The sequence below is a fragment of the Phodopus roborovskii genome, unplaced genomic scaffold, assembly GCF_943737965.1.
Source record: "Phodopus roborovskii unplaced genomic scaffold, PHOROB, whole genome shotgun sequence".
NCBI lineage: Eukaryota > Metazoa > Chordata > Mammalia > Rodentia > Cricetidae > Phodopus > Phodopus roborovskii.
Window position 1 is genome coordinate 27,747,172 of NW_026126418.1, and position 20,781 is coordinate 27,767,952.

The window sequence follows — 20,781 nt, forward strand, 5'->3', positions numbered from 1 at the left end:
TGGGCTCCCAAAGTCCATTTGAATACTAGGGATAAATACTGATCCATTACCAGAGGCCCCATAGACTGCCCAGTCCTCCTAACTGACACCCACATTCAGGGGGTCTGTGTTGGTCCAATGCTGGATTCCCAGCTATCAGACTGGGGTCCATGACCTTGTTCAGGTCAGCTGTTTTGCCTCCCTCTCTGTAACTGGATTCCAGGCTGTGGGTCTCTGCTTCTGCTTCCATTAGCTACTAAATGAAGGCCCTAGGATGGCATATAAGGTGGTCATCAATCTCATTATCATGGAAGGGCATTAAAGGTAGCCTCTCCACTATTGCTTAGATTGTTAGATTGGGTCCATACTTGTAAATCTCTGGGCATTTCCCTAGTGCCAGATTTCTCCTTTAATCTATAATGGCTCCCTCTATTATGGTATATTTTTCTTGTTCTCCTCTACTCTTTCCCTGTCTCAATCTTCCTGTTCCCTCAAGCCCACCTCTCCCCTCCTCTTCTCCCCTTCTCTTTCTCCTAACTCCCTCTCCCTTCCCTCCATGCTCCCAATTTGCTCAGGAGATCTTGTCCCTTTCCCCTCCTCAGAGGGACCATGTATGTCTCTCTTAGGGTCCTCCTTGTTTCCTAGCTTTTCTGGCAATGTGAATTGTAGGTTAATAATCCTTTGCTCTGTGTCTAAAATCCATATGCCACCTCAGAAATTTTTAAAAAATTGGACCAGAATTTCACTCTTTATTTTTTTTTTTGTAAAAAGGGGACAGTAATTGCAGCCTACTTGTTCATAAACAACTGTGCTTAGCAAAACACTTGTCATGTAGGTCCTTAACAACAGTGAAATAAATAAAAAGATGATAAATTATCCTTAGTGATATTTAGTAAGTTTGCAATGTTGTGTATCACAGAAAATTTTCATGGTCAACAAAGGACACACCCTGCCCCTTTAGTAGTCATATACCCCTCTGCCATCCCCAGCCAATCACTGATTTGCTTTCTCTGTGGATTTGCTTGTCTCTGTGGATTTGCTTGTTTGTGTATATTACATAAATGAACTCACACAAACAAACCTTTTATGTTTGGCTTCTCCCAGGTCTGTTCTCACTATGGTACTTCATTTTTGTTATGGATGAGAAATACTTTATTGTATGGATATACGACACTATTTTATCCATATATCTGGGTTACTTCTACCATTTGTCTGCTACAGCAAACATTCATGTATATGATTCTGTGTGAGCGCCTATTTTCAGTTCTCATATGTTCATACATACACACACATATGCACATATGCACATATGCACATATGCACACATACATACACATATACATTTATATCTAGGATACACACACACATCGCTGGGGAAATCAATTTTAGTAACTAATGATTTTGTAGTCTTTTCATGTGGTTTGTCCATTGTATACATTTCTTTGAAGAAATGTTAATACAACTCCTTTGTCCATAGGATCCTTCCATGAACAAAACTTGTAATTTTGAATTTTTATAAGTCCAAGTTCAGCTTGTTTTAAATGCTCTTGTTTTTGTTTTTTGTTTTTGTTTTTTGTAGCATGTCTGCTAAATCCAAGCTCACAAAGGTGTATACCTGTATTCCTGTGTTCCCTTTGAAGATTGTTGTAGCTTTAGCTTTCATATTTAGGTCTTTATTCTATTTGGTGTAGATTTTTGTGTATGGTGTGAAGCAAGGGATTAACTTCTTGGTTTCTTGTGTGGTTTTCCACAGTCTCTGCAGTTCAGGCATTGAGTAAAACCATTTTCCTGATTAAATGATCTTGGTACCTCTATCATTGACCACAGATATTTGGGCTTAATTCTGGATCCTAATCCCTACTCCATTTATCTGTTTGTCTGTTATGCTGATGTTCCACACTATTTTGATTTGAAAGAAAAATTTTGAAATTTGGAAGTGTAAGGTCTCTTACTTTCTTCTCGTTTCAAGCCACCACCACCCCTGGCCATTTTGGGTATTAGATTGCCCTGCAATTTCATGTGAATTTTAGGATCAGCCTTCTATTTCTTTAGATAGAGCTATTTAGATAGAGGATGTGGACATGATAGCCCATGCTTAAGACTTGATTTCCTTTGGCTGTTTGTCCCCTCCCCCACAGTGGACCCATTAAGCAGGGGATTGAAGATCAAAAGATAAGCATGTCATGTGAGATTTCTGATTGCTTTTTTAAAAATGTATAGGTTAGGAGTGGGGATGAACTGGAAGGAGTTGGAAGAGGGGACACACATGATCAGATTATATTTTGTGAATGAAAGTGTATGATTATCCTCTGTAACTATCAGGGAAATGTAATGTTCAGTATGAAGAACTACTTGTATTTCTTTGATGCTTCAGGAAGTGTTGGGCAATAACCAGAGTTCAAATAACCAGTTTTGAGGTTATCCAAATATTTTCTTAGTACTTCACAAGCACTGTAATGTTTTCTTCTCATTCCTGCATATATTTAATTTACACTATTGCACTATAGAGTCTTTCATTACTCCCAGAAGATACGTACGAAATTTATAAAGTTTACAGTGAAACATAGTCCTTCCTTAAATCTGGCCACATTATAATGATGATTGTAAAAAAAAAAAAAAAAAAAATCTGTGAAATGGAGTTGAGTCTGCTTCTTTTTCTCTGCTTTGTCTGGATTGAAAATCAAACCTGAAATGTAGCAAGACAGAAATTAGCCACATTTTCCCAACATTAGGATACCTGCACCCGTACATCTCAATTCTTCTGTCATCATTTTAGTGAATAATTTGTTTTACTTGCCTGATTTTTAAATGAACTTCCCAATTATAAGCTGATGTCATTTTTCACAGAACATACATTAGAAACAGTCCCATCACTAACAATCACACATCTGTATAAATAGTATTGAGTTTGCCAGTGAGCCTTGGAAAAATCCATAAAACAATAGGATTTTTTTAAATTGGTCACCCAATTCTTGCCTCCTACTTAGGGCTAGTTTCAAGCTCAGCAAGCCAAATCCTTTTAATTTCCAAGAGAAATTTGCATTTTAAAGCAATATGTCTGTTTCAGAAGGAGCTAAGTTCTGCAAAAACATAACATTGTGGTTTGTAATTGCTGGGTTGGAACCACCTGCTGTCACTGTTTTGGAACCCTCAGCTCATTCTGTTTAAATGCCTGAAGATTTGATTGCTTTTGTTTTGAGTTCTGGTTTTCCCATCTTCCTCCTTGGTCAATCCTTAAATGGAAATCCTGATGCATAATCATATGGTAACAGTGGAATGGAGTCCCAAACCACTCCAACTTTCCTGTGGTACTGTAACATTCAGTTAGTGATTGCTCAGTTCCTAACCTTAAGTTTCCTTGATTCCTGTGTTTTCAGATTGTGTGTTCTTGTATCATGGCCTCACTCTGAACTGCTGGCTCACAAACTCTATTCCATTCTTCTTCTTCTTCTCCTCCTCCTCCTCTAAGCCTGGGCTGCACGGGCTGTTCTGTATCAGTTCAATCACCCTGTCTCTATGCTGCTTCCTTATTCTAGAAGGCTCTGAAACAATTGGATACACTAAAATGTGTTTTATGTATATTAGCCTTGCAAATTCCTTTAGTTAGCATCTGTCAACTCCCTGTATCATCCTATATTCATTTTATTATTATTTTGTGCATGGATGTTTTGCCTGTATGTGTGTCTGTGTATCACGTGTGTGCCGGAGCCTATGGAGGCTGTAAGAAGCTGTTGCATACCTTGGAGTCACAGACAGTTTTGAGGTGTCATGTGAGTGCTGGGAATCAAACCCAGGTCCCCTTGAAGAGCAGCCAGTGAGTGCCCTTAACTATTGAGCCATCTCTCTAGTCCCCACTCTTCATTCTTAACCCCTCCCTTATTTCTTAGTCATTTTCACTTCCTACCACTTATAGTCTTCATTTGCCTTGAGCACTCCCACCTTGATTTTTAGCCTTGGCATGCCCATAGGACATGCCTGTGAAAGTCTTACTCTGGTCAGCTGCATTTCTCTTATGACCAAGATCCCTCCAGCCTACTCACCACCCCATCTTGCCTTGACTTATTGCTGTGGCAAGGGCTGTCTCTTCCACAAGCACCAACCCCTGCCTTCTACCCTGTCACACCTCCAAGCTCTACAGTTAGAATGCCTGCCCATGCTTAGAGACCTTGAGAGGGTCTCAGACTCTCTAGATCAGAAGGGACTGGCACTCTCCATTATACTTTTGCTTGGTTCCCACTTGAGCTCACAAGGATAGTAGTCAGCTTTCCATAAGAAGCATTTTAGATTGTTCTTCATTCAGTGTGAGATTTGTAAAACAACCACCCCAGTGTCATTTGCTGCCACTTCACAAATTGTTGAGCATAGAGTAAAAGTGCTGTAGATCTACTTACTAAGAAGCTGAATTAGATCCTACTTGGCATTGTGTCTTCCACAGCTTATTTAAAATCTTACTGGATTTATAAAACAGAATTTAAATTTTAGGTTTACAAGTCATCAAGGCAGTAGCATGATTTTTAAGAGTCCAGTTTAATGAGTTTTAATGCTAAAACTCCCATGATTATACAATCCAACCTTCATTTATTGGAATGATTATAATGTGTTCTAGGCTTTTGTTACCAGTTAATTAGCACCTTCTGAGTATTCTACATTGATAGGTCCTAACATTTGATAGGTTAGAAGTGTTGTTGCTTCTCCCCAACTTCAAATAAAATGTTCAGCTTTAAAATTTTTTTCCCACCCTGCCAATAAAAACTATGATTCAGTGATATGAAGTGAACCTAAAAATGTGTTTTTAAAACTTTCCCAGGAGATATTAATGAATTTTTACCATCATTCTAGCTTTTTGGTTTTTCGAGACAGAGTTTCTCTGTATTGCTTTGGAGCCTCTCCTGGAACTAAATCTGTAGACCAGGGAGTCCGCCTGCCTCTGCCTCCCGAGTGCTGGAATTAAAGGTGTGTGCCACTAATGTCTGGCCCCATCTTCTAGTTTTAATCTGATGATCATTATGGGTAAAGTACAAACAGAACGCTTCCCTTTATTAATTTGATATATTTCATGAAGGGGAATTTCTATGAGTTTGATACCTCATAATTTACATATGTTTGGACCCTCAGTTCATGCCCAGTATATCCTCTAGTAAACACTAAGCCATTGTAGGCCACTAATGCAACTACTTCACTAGCCTATAGGTCCATATGATTGTAGATAAACTGTGTTCTATAAAAATGTTTTTGGCCAGCCATGCTTTTATTACTTTTGATTTTAAAAAAAGAAACACTAGTCTGACTAAAGTAAAAATCTACTAGAAAAAATGTTTGTGGGAGGCAAGACATCTAAAGAATACAGCACAGATATAAGAGGAAAGAACAGTGCTTCCCAGAAAACATAAATCTTGAGAAAATACCCTCTGCAATTTCCCACATAATTAAAATCGCACCTAAAACTAAGGAAGAGTAAGAAGATTCACTTGTGGTCTAATCACTAGTGTGGAGACTTGTTTCTCACGGCCCTTATTGTTTTTATAGTTGGCTTTAAAACTTTATTGTGCCACGCATTTGCTTTAATGCCAGCCACAAACACCTGCCCTGCACCGCTGAACAATGGTCTCCACTCAGTGGGCAAACACTGGAGAGAATAAAAGAATGCACCAACCTTCAAGCCAGGGTTGGGCGATGCTGCTTGTTTTGTTTTTTGTGCAATCAAAGAAAAACAGCCTTAACTTATATTCAGAAATTAATTTGGGATATCTGCCGTTTATCAGTCGCGATCCCAGCAGGATTATTTTTGAATAATTATGCTAATGAACCAAATCTGGGGAGTGCCTCAATACTGGAATGTGAAGTACAGGGGAGCAGGATGAGTCATTGAATTGACACAAGTTGCTATCAAAGCAGGAGCACCACCAAGTGGTGGTGCCAACATTGGTTTGCAGGAGGAGGAGAACTCAAATGCAAATGTTAGCAAGTTAGGAATAAAAAGAGTTCTTCTGTGCCTACCGCCTGCTTAGTTCCAGAATTCTCTACTGGAGGCTACATCGTACATTTCGTTCATCCATAGGTGAGAAAGTTCTTTCTGTGTGCAGTCGGTACCTCTGTAGCAGTGCACCACAGGAGGGCGTAGTTCTCAAGGCCCGTGGGCAGTGCACTCAGCACACTCTGACCATGAGGGAGCCCTTTTCCTTCGGGATGACCCTACAATTGTACAGGTCAGCCTGTGAATGCCTGGAAGGGAACATAATGAGGAGAACCTGGACAACAGTTTACTGTTGAAAAATCAGATTTTGTGCTTTCTACATGCTCGCAGTCATTTCTTCCAAAGCATAAACATTTCCTTTAAAAACATGTCTGCTCAAAGCTGACTTTCAAATGTTCTCTGATTAAAATTGCCAGGTTTGTTTGTGCCATCTGCTAATGCAATCATGTAAAATTCTGTTTTTCTGTCAATGAGTAAATCCTCCTGGTGCTGAACTAAATGGGATTATAGATTTCAGATTGAAAAAGAAATGGTCTGCATGGAGTGACATGGTCTTGGAGTCAGCCATGCTTTTTGGGAGCAATACATGTGCTTCTGCCACATCCGGTTTTGACCGTGATCACCACAGGCAGATTTCCCTATTGCATTTTGTCCATCTCCCCTCACTTCAGATTTACATTGTGAAATCAAGCATAGAATGACAATGTATCATAAGGTATTGAATTATTACATCCTCTCCTCTGTGGGGAAGTTTTGTGTGAAGAAGAGCTTATTAAACGTACTGCAGTGTTATATCTTTTGCTTTTCAAATTGGACTAGTGAACATAGTTTACTTTTTGAACCCACTTAATGGCAATCCATAACTGCATTTGAAGATCTAGCCTAAGACTGTAACAAAAATAAAAGAAAGAAAAAAGAAATCTTTCCCCTTTCTTGTCTGGCCAAACTAATCCTCTTTAAAGTATTCTTCCAATCAAGGGAACTTAGAGAAGCTCAATTTCTGTAGCAAATGGAATAGTGAGTTTAAAAGGGTTACTACTGTGAGTGAAAAACTGAAAATAATGGAGTGACCCAGAGAAAGACCCTGAGCCCAGGGGTACACACTGCTACTCTACTTTATTGGGTCAGGGATATGCATGTGCCTCTGCCTAATTGGAAAGCCAGGGAAATGGCATACCTTGGCTTCTGCTGGTGGGGACCCACACTGGAAATGTTTTATTTCAAAGTGACTGGGAACCCTGTAAGAAGTTTAACACTTAAGAGACAGTGGGAATGGCTTAGAGAAAAAGAACTAAGATTCTCTCCATTGGGTTCCTCCAGCCTTCACATGGTTGACAACTATCTGTTTTAAAAGTGTGATGGATTCAGAGACTCCAGAAAGTTTTCTCTTAAAAACAATAAAACAGTTAAAGTGTCCCCTCAGAAAAATGCCTGGGGAAATACATCTTCACAACGGTATAGAAATGCATCAGAAACTGCCAGCAGATTGCCCCAAGAAAACAGAGCCAATTTTCTGAAAAGATTGAGTAGAAATGGTGCATGCACCCAGCTTCATTTAATGCCCATGGAGTTCACATGAGAATGTAATTAAGAATGAAAAGAGGTAAGAGGCTGAACCCGGTTCTTTGTGGTTTCCTCAGATTGTCAAGGCCCACTCTTTCTAGCAGGGTTCAAAATAGCAAATGGCTCTCTCTCTCTCTCTCTCTCTCTCTCTCTCTCTCTCTCTCTCTCTCTCTCTGTGTGTGTGTGTGTGTGTGTGTGTTGGGGGATTCCACACACTTGGCTCTGTGCCAGAACGTTCTCTCTCACGTGGTTCTCAAAATTTACCCTAAAGGCAGATTTATTAATATTTTCAATGAACAGGCCTTCCTCTCCTTATTTACAGAGAAAAGATTTATTATTTTTATTCAATTGGTAAAATAAAATTAAGTCCGAGTTTGGGCAGTAAATTTTTCATAATATCTGTTTATCCACTATCTATATCTATAATAGATGTAGATACAGCATTTGTTTTGCAGTCATGAGGCTTCTGATTTGAAATCAGAAAATCCTAGGGTGGTGTAAGGCTTTTATCATCAGAGAGGCCTTATCCTGGTCCTGTGGTGGTGAAAGGATAGCAGCTCTCTCTCTCTCTCTCTCTCTCTCTCTCTCTCTCTCTGTGTGTGTGTGTGTGTGTGTGTGTGTGTGTGTGTGTGTGTGTGTGTATGTGTGTGTGTGTCTCAGCTAATATGGTAAATCCCCCTGCCACGGTGAAAATGCTATATCATCTGCTGCTATGGAGAGCAGAGGCTGGGGTGGTGGAAAGAATCTGAGCTTAGATTTTGACTCCTTTTCTTGCTGGCATTTATACATCTGAGCTTTAGTGACCCTGTGGTTAAAATGTGAATAACAGCATGGGCCTTAGAGGGGTGGGTGAAGATAAAGTGAGATGATACAGGAAAGGCACTCATCACAGTGGAGAAGGAGACGCAGTGGTTACCTGTTCTGAGTAGGTTTTTCTGCCTGCCGGTCTTGGTCCCTCTGCTGTGCCAGCCCCAAATAATACACAGAGACTCTTTATTAATGTATAATTCTGTTGGCCAGTTACTAGTTTCTTATTGACTAGCTCTATCTTAATTATTATCCCATTTCTATTAATCTAAGTACTTCCACGTGGTCTTATCTTACCAGAGAAAGTGGCTGGTGTTCTTCTCTCTCTATACTCCATCTTGGATCTCCTCCCTACTACTTCCTCTTTCCTCCTAGTCTCCTAGTCCCACCTATCCTGCTTTCCTATTGACCAACAGTGCTTTATTCATTAACCAATATGAGAAACATATTTACAGAATGACATCTCCCATCATCTCCTCTTTTCTATCTAAAATAAATAGAAGGGTTTTAACCTTAGCATAGCAAAATATATCACACAACAGTTATCAAATAAGAATCACAGTTAACAATATTTAGTCCATTAACATCTAGTAAGATTTTTTTTAATGTAATTATACTCTCCTTTTCTTTTTTTTATGCATATAGAGTATTTTTTATTTAATTTTATATAACAAAGTCCAATTAAATGAAAACAAACATTTATACACAATATTTGGGAATTTGGGCGTCGTTCTTTCCAAACTACTTCCTGCTGGTAAGGGGCGCTGTCTTGGGGGATTCGAAGAAGATTCAGATATCCTAGCTGTAGTCTGTAGGGCTGTTTTGTCCAGCTGTTTGGAATGTAGGATCAGCTTGTACTCTGTTTCAGGCGGTCTGGTGTGATCAAACCACATTAGTCTGGAAGGAATCCACATCTTTTCATTTTCTGTGGAAACAAAAATAGAAATACTTTTCCCCAGTAACTTGTTCTTCAACTTAAATTTTGGAGTCAAAGCGTTTTTTTTTTTTTTTTATTTTACATGTCGATCCCAGTTCCCTCTCCCTCCCTCCCTCCCTCCCCCCAAGCCCTCCCTCCCTCCTTCCCTCCCTTTTGCCCTTTCTACCCTCTCCCATGCACTCTAAACACCCTCCCCTCCCAACCCACCACCACAATACAATATGTAGGGGAATGCCATCCAGTTGGGGTCATGTAGATCTGACAGGTCCTGTGAAGTAGGGACTAGGGCTTCTCTCCTACCTCTAGAATAAGGCAGTTATCCCTCCATGGGGGATATGTTTGCAAAGTCCTTTTGTGCACCAGGGATACATCCTGGCTCCACTGTCTGAGGTCTCTTAGACTGCTCAGACCTTCTGGCTGAGACCCATATTCAGGGGGGTCCGAGTCAGACCCCTGTTGGCTTCCCAGCTATCAGTCTAGTGGCCCTTAGCTCCTCCTTGTTCAGGTAAGCTGTCTCTATGTACTTCTACCGCATGGTCTTGTCCTCTCCATCTGCTTCTGGGTTCTAGTTTGACTCAGTGTTTATGTATGGGTGTTTGCTCCTGTTTTCAACAGGCATTAGTTGAGGACTCCATGGAGAAGTTAGTTGTTGATCTCACTCTCCGGGAAGGGCATTTATGATAGCCTTTCCACGGAAGCTGAGATTGTTAGTTGGGAGCAGTCTTGTAGTTCTCTCGACCTTTCTTTGTGTTCAACTTTATCTTCAAACCAATATTGGCTCCCTCTTTTATGTTCTCTCTCTCTGTCTATGTCTCTCTCTCTCTTTCCTATTTTCCATTCCTAACCAGGCTCAATCCTCCTGGTCGCACATGCCTTCCTCTCCTCCCTCTCATTTTCTCCTACTTCTCTCTCCATTAGCTGTCCTCCCCCACTATACCTGAGGTCTGGGGGACTTGTCCCTTCCCAGTTCTGTGAGGGACTTTATATGAATCTCTTAGAATACAACTTGTATCCTAGTTCCTCTGGTGATGTGAATTATAGGCTGGTGATCATTTGATCTAGGTCTAAAATCCATATATGAGTGAGTACATACTGTGTTCCTCTTTTTGTGACTGGGTTACCTCATTCAGGATGGTTTCTTCAAGTGCCATCCACTTGCCTGCGAATTTCAAGATACCATTATTTTTTTCTGCAGAGTAGTATTCCATTGTGTAGATGTGCCACATCTTCATTAACCATTCTTCAATTGAAGGGCATCTAGGTTGCTTCCAGGTTCTTGCTATTACAAATAGTGCTGCTATGAACATAGTTGAACAGATGTTTTTGTTGCATTGATGTGAATCCTTTGGGTATATGCCTAAGAGGGGGATTGCCGGGTCCTGTGGTAAACTAATTCCCATTTTCCTGAGGAACCGCCATACTGATCTCCAAAGTGGCTGTATGAGTTTGCACTCCCACCAGCAGTGGAGGAGTGTTCCACTTTCTCCACATCCTCTCCAACATAAGTCATCACTGGTGTTTCTAATTTTAGCCATTCTGGCAGGGGTAAGATGGTATCTCAAAGTTGTTTTGATTTGCATTTCCCTGATAGCTAAGGATGTGGAGCATTTTCTTAAGTGTCTTTCAGCCTTTTTGATTTCCTCCATTGAGAATTCTTTCTTCAGTTCTGTACCCCATTTTTTAATAGGGTTATTTGGTGTTTTGTTGACTAGTTTCTTGAGTTCTTTGTATATTTTGGAGATCAGCCCTTTGTCGGATATAGGATTAGTGAAAATCTTTTTCCAGTCAGTGGGCTGCCGTTTGGTCTTGTCAACTGTGTCCTTTGCCTTACAGAAGCTTCTAAGTTTGAAGAGGTCCCATTTATTAATTGTTTCTTTCAGTGTCTGTGCCCCTGGAGTTATGTTCAAGAAGCGGTCTCCTATACCAATTTGTTCAAGGGTACCTCCTACTTTCTCTTCTAAGAGGTTCAATGTGGCTGGATTGATGTTGAGGTCTTTGATCCATTTGGACTTGAGTTTTGTGCATGGCGACAGACATGGGTCTATCTGCAGTCTTCTACACACCCTCATCCAATTGTGCCAGCACCATTTGTTGAAGATGTTGTCTTTGCCCCATTGTATAATTTTAGCTGTTTTGTCGAAAATCAGGTGTTCATAGGTGCGTGGATTAATATCAGGATTTTCAATTCGATTCCATTGGTCTACCTGTCTATTTTTATGCCAATACCAGGCTGTTTTCAGAACTATAGCTCTGTAGTAGAGCTTAAAGTCAGGAATGGTGATGCCTCCTGATGTTCTTTTATTGTATAGGGTTGTTTTGGCTATCCTGGGTCTTTTGTTTTTCCATATAAAGTTGATTATTATCCTTTCAAGGTTGGTGAAGAATTGTGGTGGGATTTTAATGGGGATTGCATTGAATCTGTAGATTGCTTTTGGTAAGATTGCCATTTTTACTATGTTTATCCTACCTATCCAAGAGCATGGGAGGTCTTTCCATTTTCTGGTATCTTCTTTAATTTCTTTCTTTAGAGTCACAAAGTTCTTATTATATAGATCTTTTACTTGTTTGGTAAGCGTTACACCAAGATACTTTATGTTGCTTGTGGCTATTGTAAAGGGTGATGTTTCTCTGATTTCTTTCTCTGCCTCTTTGTCGTCTGAAAAAAATAGGGCTACTGATTTTTTTGAGTTTATCTTGTATCCTGCTAGTTTGCTGAAGGTGTTTATCAGCTGTAGGAGTTCCCTGGTAGAGTTTATTGGGTCGCTTATGTAAACTATCATGTCATCTGCAAATAGAGACAGTTTGACTTCTTCCTTTCCAATTTGGATGCCCTTGATCTCCTTTTGTTGTCTTATAGCATTAGCTAGAACTTCTAGTACGATATTGAAGAGATATGGAGAGAGAGGACAGCCTTGTCTTGTTCCTGATTTTAGAGGAATTGGCTTAAGTTTCTCTCCATTCAGTTTGATGTTGGCAGTTGGTTTGCTGTATATTGCTCTTATTATGTTTAGGTATGTTCCTGTTATCCCTGACCTCTCTAATACCTTTATCATGAAAGGGTGTTGAATTTTATCGAAGGCTTTTTCTGCATCTAGGGAGATAATCATATGGTTTTTCTTTTTCAGTTTGTTTATATGGTGGATCACGTTGATAGATTTTCGTATGTTAAACCATCCCTGCAATCCAGGTATGAAGCCTACTTGATCATGGTGGATGATTTCTCTGATGTATTTTTGAATTCGGTTTGCCATTATTTTATTGAGTATTTTTGCATCGATGTTCATCAGGGATATTGGTCTGTAGTTTTCTTTCTTAGTTGTCTCTTTGTGAGGTTTGGGTACCAAAGTTATTGTGGCCTCATAAAAAGAGATTGGCAATAAACCTTCTGTTTCTATCTTGTGGAACAGTTTGAGGAGTAGTGGTATTAGTTCTTCCTTGAATGTCTGGTAGAATTCTGCACTGAATCCATCTGGCCCTGGACTTTTTTTCGTTGGAAGGCTTTCGATGACTGCTTCTATTTCATTTCAGGTTATAGGTCTAATTTTGGTAAGTGATAGTTATCCAGAAACTTGTCCATTTCCTTTGAATTTTCAATTTTTGTGGAATACAGATTTTCGAAGTATGACCTGAATATTGTCTGGATTTCCTCTGTGTCTGTTGTTATGTTCCCCATTTCGTTTCTGATTTTGTTAATTTGCATGTTCTGTCTCTGCTTTTTCGTTAATTTGGATAAAGGTTTATCAATCTTGTTGATTTTCTCAAAAAACCAACTCTTTGTTGCATTGATTTTTTGTATTGTTTTCCTGGTTTCTATTTTGTTGATTTCAGCCCTCAAGTTGATTATTTCCTGGCGTCTGCTCCTGCGGGGTGAATTCGCTTCTCTCTGTTCTAAGGTTTTCAGTTGCGCTGTTAATTCATTTATGTGACTATCCTCTGTTTTCTTCATATGGGCACTTAGTGCAATGAACTTCCCTCGTAGCACTGCTTTCAAGGTGTCCCATAAGTTCGGGTATGTTGTATCCTCATTCTCGTTGAATATTAGAAAGTCTTTAATTTCTTTCTTTATTTCTTCTTTGACCCAGGAGTGGTGCAATTGCACATTGTTAAGTTTCCATGAGTTTGCAGGTTTTCTGCTATTTGTATTGTTGTTGAATTCCAATTTTAAAGCATGGTGGTCCGATAAGATACAGGGGACTATTTCTATTCTCTTGTACATCTAGTAAGATTTAAAGAAAACATTCTATCATCTATCCTATCTTTGTGAGTCTAAAGTCTTATATGTAACTTATCTTTAGTCTTAACTAAGGAAAACTATAAACATAACTATCTGTCTTCAACTCCATCAAAGACAACAGAAGGATAATATATAAACTCTAGAAATGACAGAGATGACACACTGTCTTGTCAGTCACCCAAAGTTCTTCTGTAATGTTCCAACTTCAGCGCATAGGCCATAGTGTCTGGCAGACTACTCAGCAAAGCAGGAAACTTTAAACTGTCCACCTGTATTGGCAGTTTGTCAGTCACTTTCCTCCGTGTCCTGCAGACTATCTGGCAGACTCTTCCATTAAGCATGAACCCTGTAGCAATGTCCATCTTGAATCAGCATGCCAGCCCTGATTAACACACAGAGATGCTGTATTTTATATAATGCTGTTGGCCAGTTACTAGTTTCTTATTGGCTAGGTCTGTCTTAAATATTAACACATTTCTGTTAATCTAAGTGTTTCCACATGGTCTTATCTTACCGGAGAGAGGGGCTGGTGTTCTGCTCTCTGTGGTCTCTACATCTTCACTCCTCCCTACTCTTCCATTATCTTCCTTGTCTCCTAGTCCTGCCTATCTTCCTTTCCTATTGGTCAACAGTGCTTTATTCATTAACCAATACAAGAAACATATTTACAGAATGACATCTCCCATCAGTTAACCCGTTGTTGCAGTTAGTACAGCATCCTGGCTATGATGGCTATGAACCATTTCTCCATGTCCTGATTTTTTTCTGCATTTTCCTTATACATAGCATGCTAAGTAATCCCCAGGTTTTGCATTTACTAAGGATCCTTCCTCACTAATGGATACAGAAGGTTCTAGTCAATACCAATTAAGAAAAAAAAAAATCACCGGTTTTATTCTGCATTTTCATGCAATAAGTATTTATTCATATGAGTCCAAGATTAACTGTCTCATAGATCTTAATCTTTTATAGCCTCTTGAATAGATTGAGTGGATAATTAAATGTACAAAGAAAGAAGGCTGAAGTGATGGCTCAGTGGCTAGAGTACATTTCATACAGGTGTCAGGGCTGGGATTTGGGCCACTGGAATTGCATATAATTGGTCTGTGGTTCCAACCTCAGTAGGTGCTGACAGTAGACCCAGAGAGCAGACTAGTTAGCAACAGCCATATCAGTGATCCCTGGGTTTGACTGGGAGATCCTACCTCAATGAATAAGGTAGAAGAATGATTGAGGATGGTTCTTCATCTCAACCATAAGCTTCCACTCACTGATGTGTGTCCACATGCATATCCATCCATATGTGCCAAAAGATGACAAAGCATACACATGCACAAGCACAGCATACGCATACATGAAAAATGGGAAGAAGTAAAAACAAGGCAAGCAGGAAGAGTTGGGTTAGCAGCAAACCAGCAGGCAGTTCAGGGCCTCTTACACACAGTTGTGTTTCCCAAGACTGTTCCACACGGACAACTGGACTCTTGAGATAATTAGCAAACAAAAGGTTTCTTGTCAAAAGAGTGTGACAAAATATCTCACATGACATTACCCTCCGAGAATGTCTTGGCACACAGCAGCCTAGCAGAGATTTGAGGATTTCTGAGACATAGAACCCCGTTCCCGTTAACACTGAGTATCATACTACTTGGTAACATGGGAAGAACATCCCATTACCCTTAGCTCAGAAATGGGAAGAAGAAATACTCGAACATGAAGATCAAATATTAGATAATAGGGGCATGATAGAACTGATGGAAGAAGGTAGGACTGATACTCAGTGAGGGCTGGTGTGTACACTGGGGACTGTGTCACTTCAAGAATATTTGTTCTTTCCCAACATGTCTTTGCTGGTTTTGAAGTGGGAGGGATATTTACCACACTTTAGAGAAGAATGCCACGAAATACATTAGTTCAAGTGGGGACACAATGATCCTTTAAAAAGTGGGTGATCTTGAGAAGGCATGAGGTACGAAGCCCATGTCTAGGCAGGGAGAAATATGGAGAGTTTGGAATCTGTAGCCTCAGTTCCTGGAAAGGTAGCATGGTATGGAGACACATGTGCTAGCCTGGGTGATCCTTCTTATGGACCATGTCAGGGTGTGTAACATACTTTTGTGCATCTGTAAAAACACTGGGGAAAAGGAAACACACCCAGATCTGAGGATTTTCAAAGACTATAGTTACAAGCCACACTCACACCAGAGTTCTCCCACTCTTCCTCCATGCCCAGTGCTAACCCCTTCACCTACCTTCCTTATTTTCATATCCTATGATCAAAATAGTTTTCATTTGAATAAATACTGGGACATGTTCCATTGGCATTACCAAAGAATATGTGCCATTTCTACCTTCAAGATTCATTCACTGTCATTGAAAATACTATCATATTGTGAATGTATACTTAACAAGCTATACATGGTTCATGAAAGTATAGTCATTATATATATATATATATATATATATATATATATATATATATATTCCAACTATAGTATGGAATATACTATATTTGGAATACAGTATATTCCAAAATGTAATATAGGATAGTTGCATGAAATTGCAATTTTCTATTGCTAAAGAATGAGGCTACATTTTATTCTTTATAAGTCCCCAACGGTACCATGTATGTAGTATTCGGTGTGTCTTATGAAATTAGTGAAAACTGTCATGGCACATGACCCTAAAATTAGACTTATTTTATACAACATAATATAACCAATGCAATTTAACAACAGGACATTTTGCATAGCAGGCATGCCAGGACAGAATCAGGTTGAGATGTGTGAAGTGTGATGTTAAATTTCTTATGCTTTACACACTGCCTTGTGCCTTACTCAATGTCAGCTGAGATGGCATCAGAAAACACACTAACAAGATAGTTATCTTAGAGGCAATTATTGCTTTATGAGGATGAATCTGGCATCACTCCAATTTCAAGAAACTTCAACTTACTCAAGAAATTAACATAAATACTGATATATTCTCCTCTATTGGTTGAGCTTTTAACCTCATACCACATAAAGCTGAAAGCTACTTCTTTTTGTGACATGCTTATGTATCATTAAGGGCGAATCATTAATAGATGAAACTAGGATCAAGATAAAAATACTGTATGCTGGTGGATATTTATTTTACCATGAGTCATGAATCTCAATCTCCCTTTCTCTGTAGGCTAACAAAAAAACAATCACCATAGACATGTGATTTCTCTTCCTTTGTTGTACATATTTTCTCTGTTGACAAGGAGACTGAGTTGTGGGAGAGATACTTTTTTTTTTAAAACACTTAGATGAATACAAATAGAACAAACAAGTTAGGGATGTTGAGTTTGTTTTGGGGTAGAAGTAATGGGAATGAATGTGATCCACATTAGGGTGATCCATTGGTCACTCTGCCGTTTTCCCCTCTCACATTGAGGAGCCTGTTGTCTGTATCTATTTCTGTTATGACTAACTATTGGTACTCAAACCTATGATATATCATTGACTTCTACATGATTATGGAAAATATAATGATAGGTTTCTGATACATATCCAATGAATCTTATCAGGGATTACAAAGTGGGTGTCTTAGTTCTAATTATTGTAAGTTGAGGTAACATAAACAAAGGCTGATAACAATAGCAGTGCATTTCTCATGATTCTGGAGGTCAGGGAGGGACAAGTGTTCTGTTGTGGTGAGAGCTGTCTCCTGGGATACAGACTAACTTCCCCTTGTGTTCTCATGCAGCAGGGAAGTGGAAATCCTATTAAAACTTCCCAAGGCTCAACCTCCTAAAACCATCAGGGATCTCATGTCAACTTTTGGATTTGGGGAAGGAGGCACAAACATTGAATTCATGAGAGTCTGTATGCAATCACTAAACAGTATGTTCTCTTGTAGGACTGGAATTCCACTATAGAGAAGCTAAAGAGCCAAGCTCTGGAGATTTTACTGTCGAAGAAGGAATTCACAGAAAAAGAACATCTTCAGCTCTCTAACCAGAAACTGAATCGGCTTCAAGAAGAGTTTGGTAGACTCATGGTCAAAAGAAAAACCTGGTTAACAATGGCAAATGACTTTTTTAACAGTGCTAATAAGGTCAGTGGGAGGTCAAGATGATAATCTTAAGTACTTGGGCTAACCAATAAGAGATCCATTATGTCAGCTGGCCAGGACATGTCACAGAAGGCCAAATCCCATGTAGAGTATCAAATTGATAGGCATACAAAAGATTTTTAAAACCATATTCCTATTGTGGTTACTAGTTGTTTTTCAAAACTAAGAGAATATGTTTTGATGTGTACAGAGTTAATTTTTAAAATAACTCCAAAACTAGATTTCCTGGTGTACACCTTTAATCCTAGCACTCAGGATGCTGTGAGTTTGAGGCCAGCCTGGTTTGTAGATTCCAGGACAGTTATATAGTGAGGCTCTGTCTTTAAAAACAAACAAATAACCAAAACCAAATAAACAATAACAAAATAACTTATAAAAAGTTTCCTTTAAAGCCACCAGCGTTGGTGGAGCACGCCTTTAATCCTAGCACTGGGGAGGCAGAGGCAGGCAGATCTCTGTGTGTAGACCAGGACAGCCTGGTCTACAGAGCTAGTTCCATGACAGGCTGCAAAACAATACAGAGAAACCCTGTCTTGAAAAAAAATGTTTCCTTTTAGAGCTGTCATTGGTCTGTTTGTAGGAGACACTATTCTCCACATTAAAAAGTTTCTCCCAGAGATGAGGAAATATAAACTATACCAGGTTAAAAAGAAACTTTAACAGTGTTACCAAAACAACTTTTGTTGTTTGTTTTAAAGAGTAGTTCAGGCTGGCCCCCACCTCCTGATGTAACTAAGGATGGCCTTGATCTGACCTTCCTGTGTCTGCCTTCCTAGTACTGGGGTTGCAGGCCTGCATCACCAAACCCAGTTTATATAGTACTGGGGACTTGTGCATGCTAAGCTAGCACTCTACTTGAGCTATATCCCTGACCCATTTTTGTTCTTTTAAAACATTTTTCTTTGGCTGATTAGTTATAAATACACATACATTATGTCTTCTGTACATATGGGGTTCTAAGGTCATTCTGCCTGGGTCTTACAAGAAGTAGTCTTGGTTAATTATGAGCTTTTGGGGGGGGATCTCACTATTTTAATGCAGGAGACAGATATAGCATATATCTGGAGATATTGAACTAAGTAGATGTTAATTGCTAGTTATTTTTCTCTTTAGCAGCCCAGTTTTGAAGTAAGAAGTTGTAAAATTTCCATCGCACCTTTAGTCTACAGAATGAGTGAGCTGTTTTCAAGACGGCTGTTATTGCTGCTCAGGAAAAGAGCAATAGAATGCATTTCTAGAACACAATTTTTCCAATAGAAGCTGCATAGCTCACAGCCTTGCAAAATGTAGCCCTCTCTCTCCCTCTCCCTCTCCACCTTCCCCTCTCCCTCCTCCCCTCTGGCACCCCCTCTCCATCCCCACCTCCCTACCCCACTCTCTCTTGTTCTCTCATTACCTCAGTTTCTCTGCATTCATTATTTGACACCTTGCCTTGGCCATTTGTCATCCGACTGTACTTTCAGGCCCCGAGGGAACTTGTAAAAGTTGTAGATGAGTTGGTGGAGGAGAGGAGGAGGGAGATAGGAAGGAGGAAGGTGGGTGGGGGGAAATCTCATACAACAATGCAAGTCTGCTCTAAGAGATGAGAACCCAAAAGAGTAGATTCCTGGATTCCCTATCTTGTCCCACAGCTTGCCAACTATTCAAAGTATAAAGTTGGCTGGCATTTACCTGTGATGTAATTTGTGGCCACTTGTTCTCGGAAAGGATTAGAGTTCTTTCTTTTTTAAGGAAATTATTTCCAAATTAAAAACTAATAACTCTGATATGGGAACTGGAACAGAACCAGAGTTTGTAGGTTAATCATGCATCCACGTGTATTGTTTCTCTGTTAGTAAGTAAAATAAATGATGAAAATGTGTAGAGAGAAAAATCTATGTAAGCTAAGAATCAAATTTCTCTTAGGACTTATAAAAGTAACTTTTTTTTTGATTCATAGTTTGGATTCTCCAAATTAAAAAAAAATCTTACCATTTTACCTAATCTTGGCAGATAACTCATAAATAAATCTCTGAGGTGCTTGTTTTATATTTATTATAATATCAAGTCTTTTAAAGTAATTTTCTGCCTAGTGGTGTTGGTGCTTACCTTTAATACCAACACTTTGGAGACAGAGGCATGTGGATCTCTGTGAGTTCAAGGCTAGCATAGTCTACAAAGCGAGTTCTAGGACAGCCAGGATTGATACACAAAAACCTTGTCTCAAGAAACCTAAAATAATAATGATAACAATAAATTTTTTAAGCTAGAATTCTGTGTATACTAGTAAGTGCGGTAGTTTTTAGTTTATATCACCATTTATCTCAGAAGCACTGTTTTCCCTTTGAGAATTCCCTGGGATGTGTCTGGAGGGTGCCGGGTCTCCCTGCTGTGAGCATTTGTGTTTATAGATAATGTCATGCTCCCACACACTGAAGACTCTGAGCATTTACCTGACTTTTGGGCTCATGTGCTGGCAGGAAACTCATGATTTCTCGGGCACCTTGGAATGATGACTGCAACAAAGCAATAGCTGGGTGACAGCATGCAAATGAACTCAGTATGCCCCAGTTCCAACATGGGTGATAGAGTTGAGCATAGACACATGTCTGCCCCACAGAGGAAGGGGTGGGAAGAGGAACTGTTCACCCAGGGAATCTGCTGTTTTATAGCAAGAAGCAGGCCTACTCTTTGTCTCAGGGGGTAACATAACTTTGTAGGGAAGATTTCTAGCTGCAGAACCCACACTGAGGAAGGTACCCTGCTAAAGAGATTAGGTCATTCATTCTTGGCATCCAAGAGAGAGGTGTTAGAAAGCACACGTGCAAGATTAGCTGTCAGTGCCATGGGTGGACAAAGAAGTCCCTGCCCCACAGATACCAATCCTGCTTCTAATGTGAGAATTATTATCTCAGCAAACAAACTCATTGGCTGAAATTCGCTATGTTCTGTCAGCTGCCAAAGAGCAGACCATGCTAGTGCTGTGGAAAAATGAGACACTGGGATGGTGTGAAATTCATCTTACTAAAAAGTGAGGTAAGGGTTAAATTATACTTTTTGAGGGGCTGAAGAGATGGCTCAATAGGTAAGAGCACTTACTGCACAAATGTAGGGACCTGAGTTCAGATACCAGAATCCTCCTAAAATGCTGGGCATAGTACTGTACATGCCTGGAACTCCAGCATTGTAGGGGGCAGAGGCGAGAGG

General features: G+C 39.7%; 1 protein-coding gene across 1 annotated transcript in view; it reads left to right on the plus strand.

Moving 5' to 3' along the window:
- Ccdc141 (coiled-coil domain containing 141) overlaps positions 1 to 20,781 on the plus strand; it is a 163,331-nt gene that overhangs the window by 70,843 nt on the left and 71,707 nt on the right. The window contains exon 7 of the mRNA XM_051184408.1: positions 17,380 to 17,577. Within this exon, the coding sequence (XP_051040365.1) occupies positions 17,380 to 17,577 (198 nt within the window). The remainder of the gene's footprint in view (positions 1 to 17,379; positions 17,578 to 20,781) is intronic.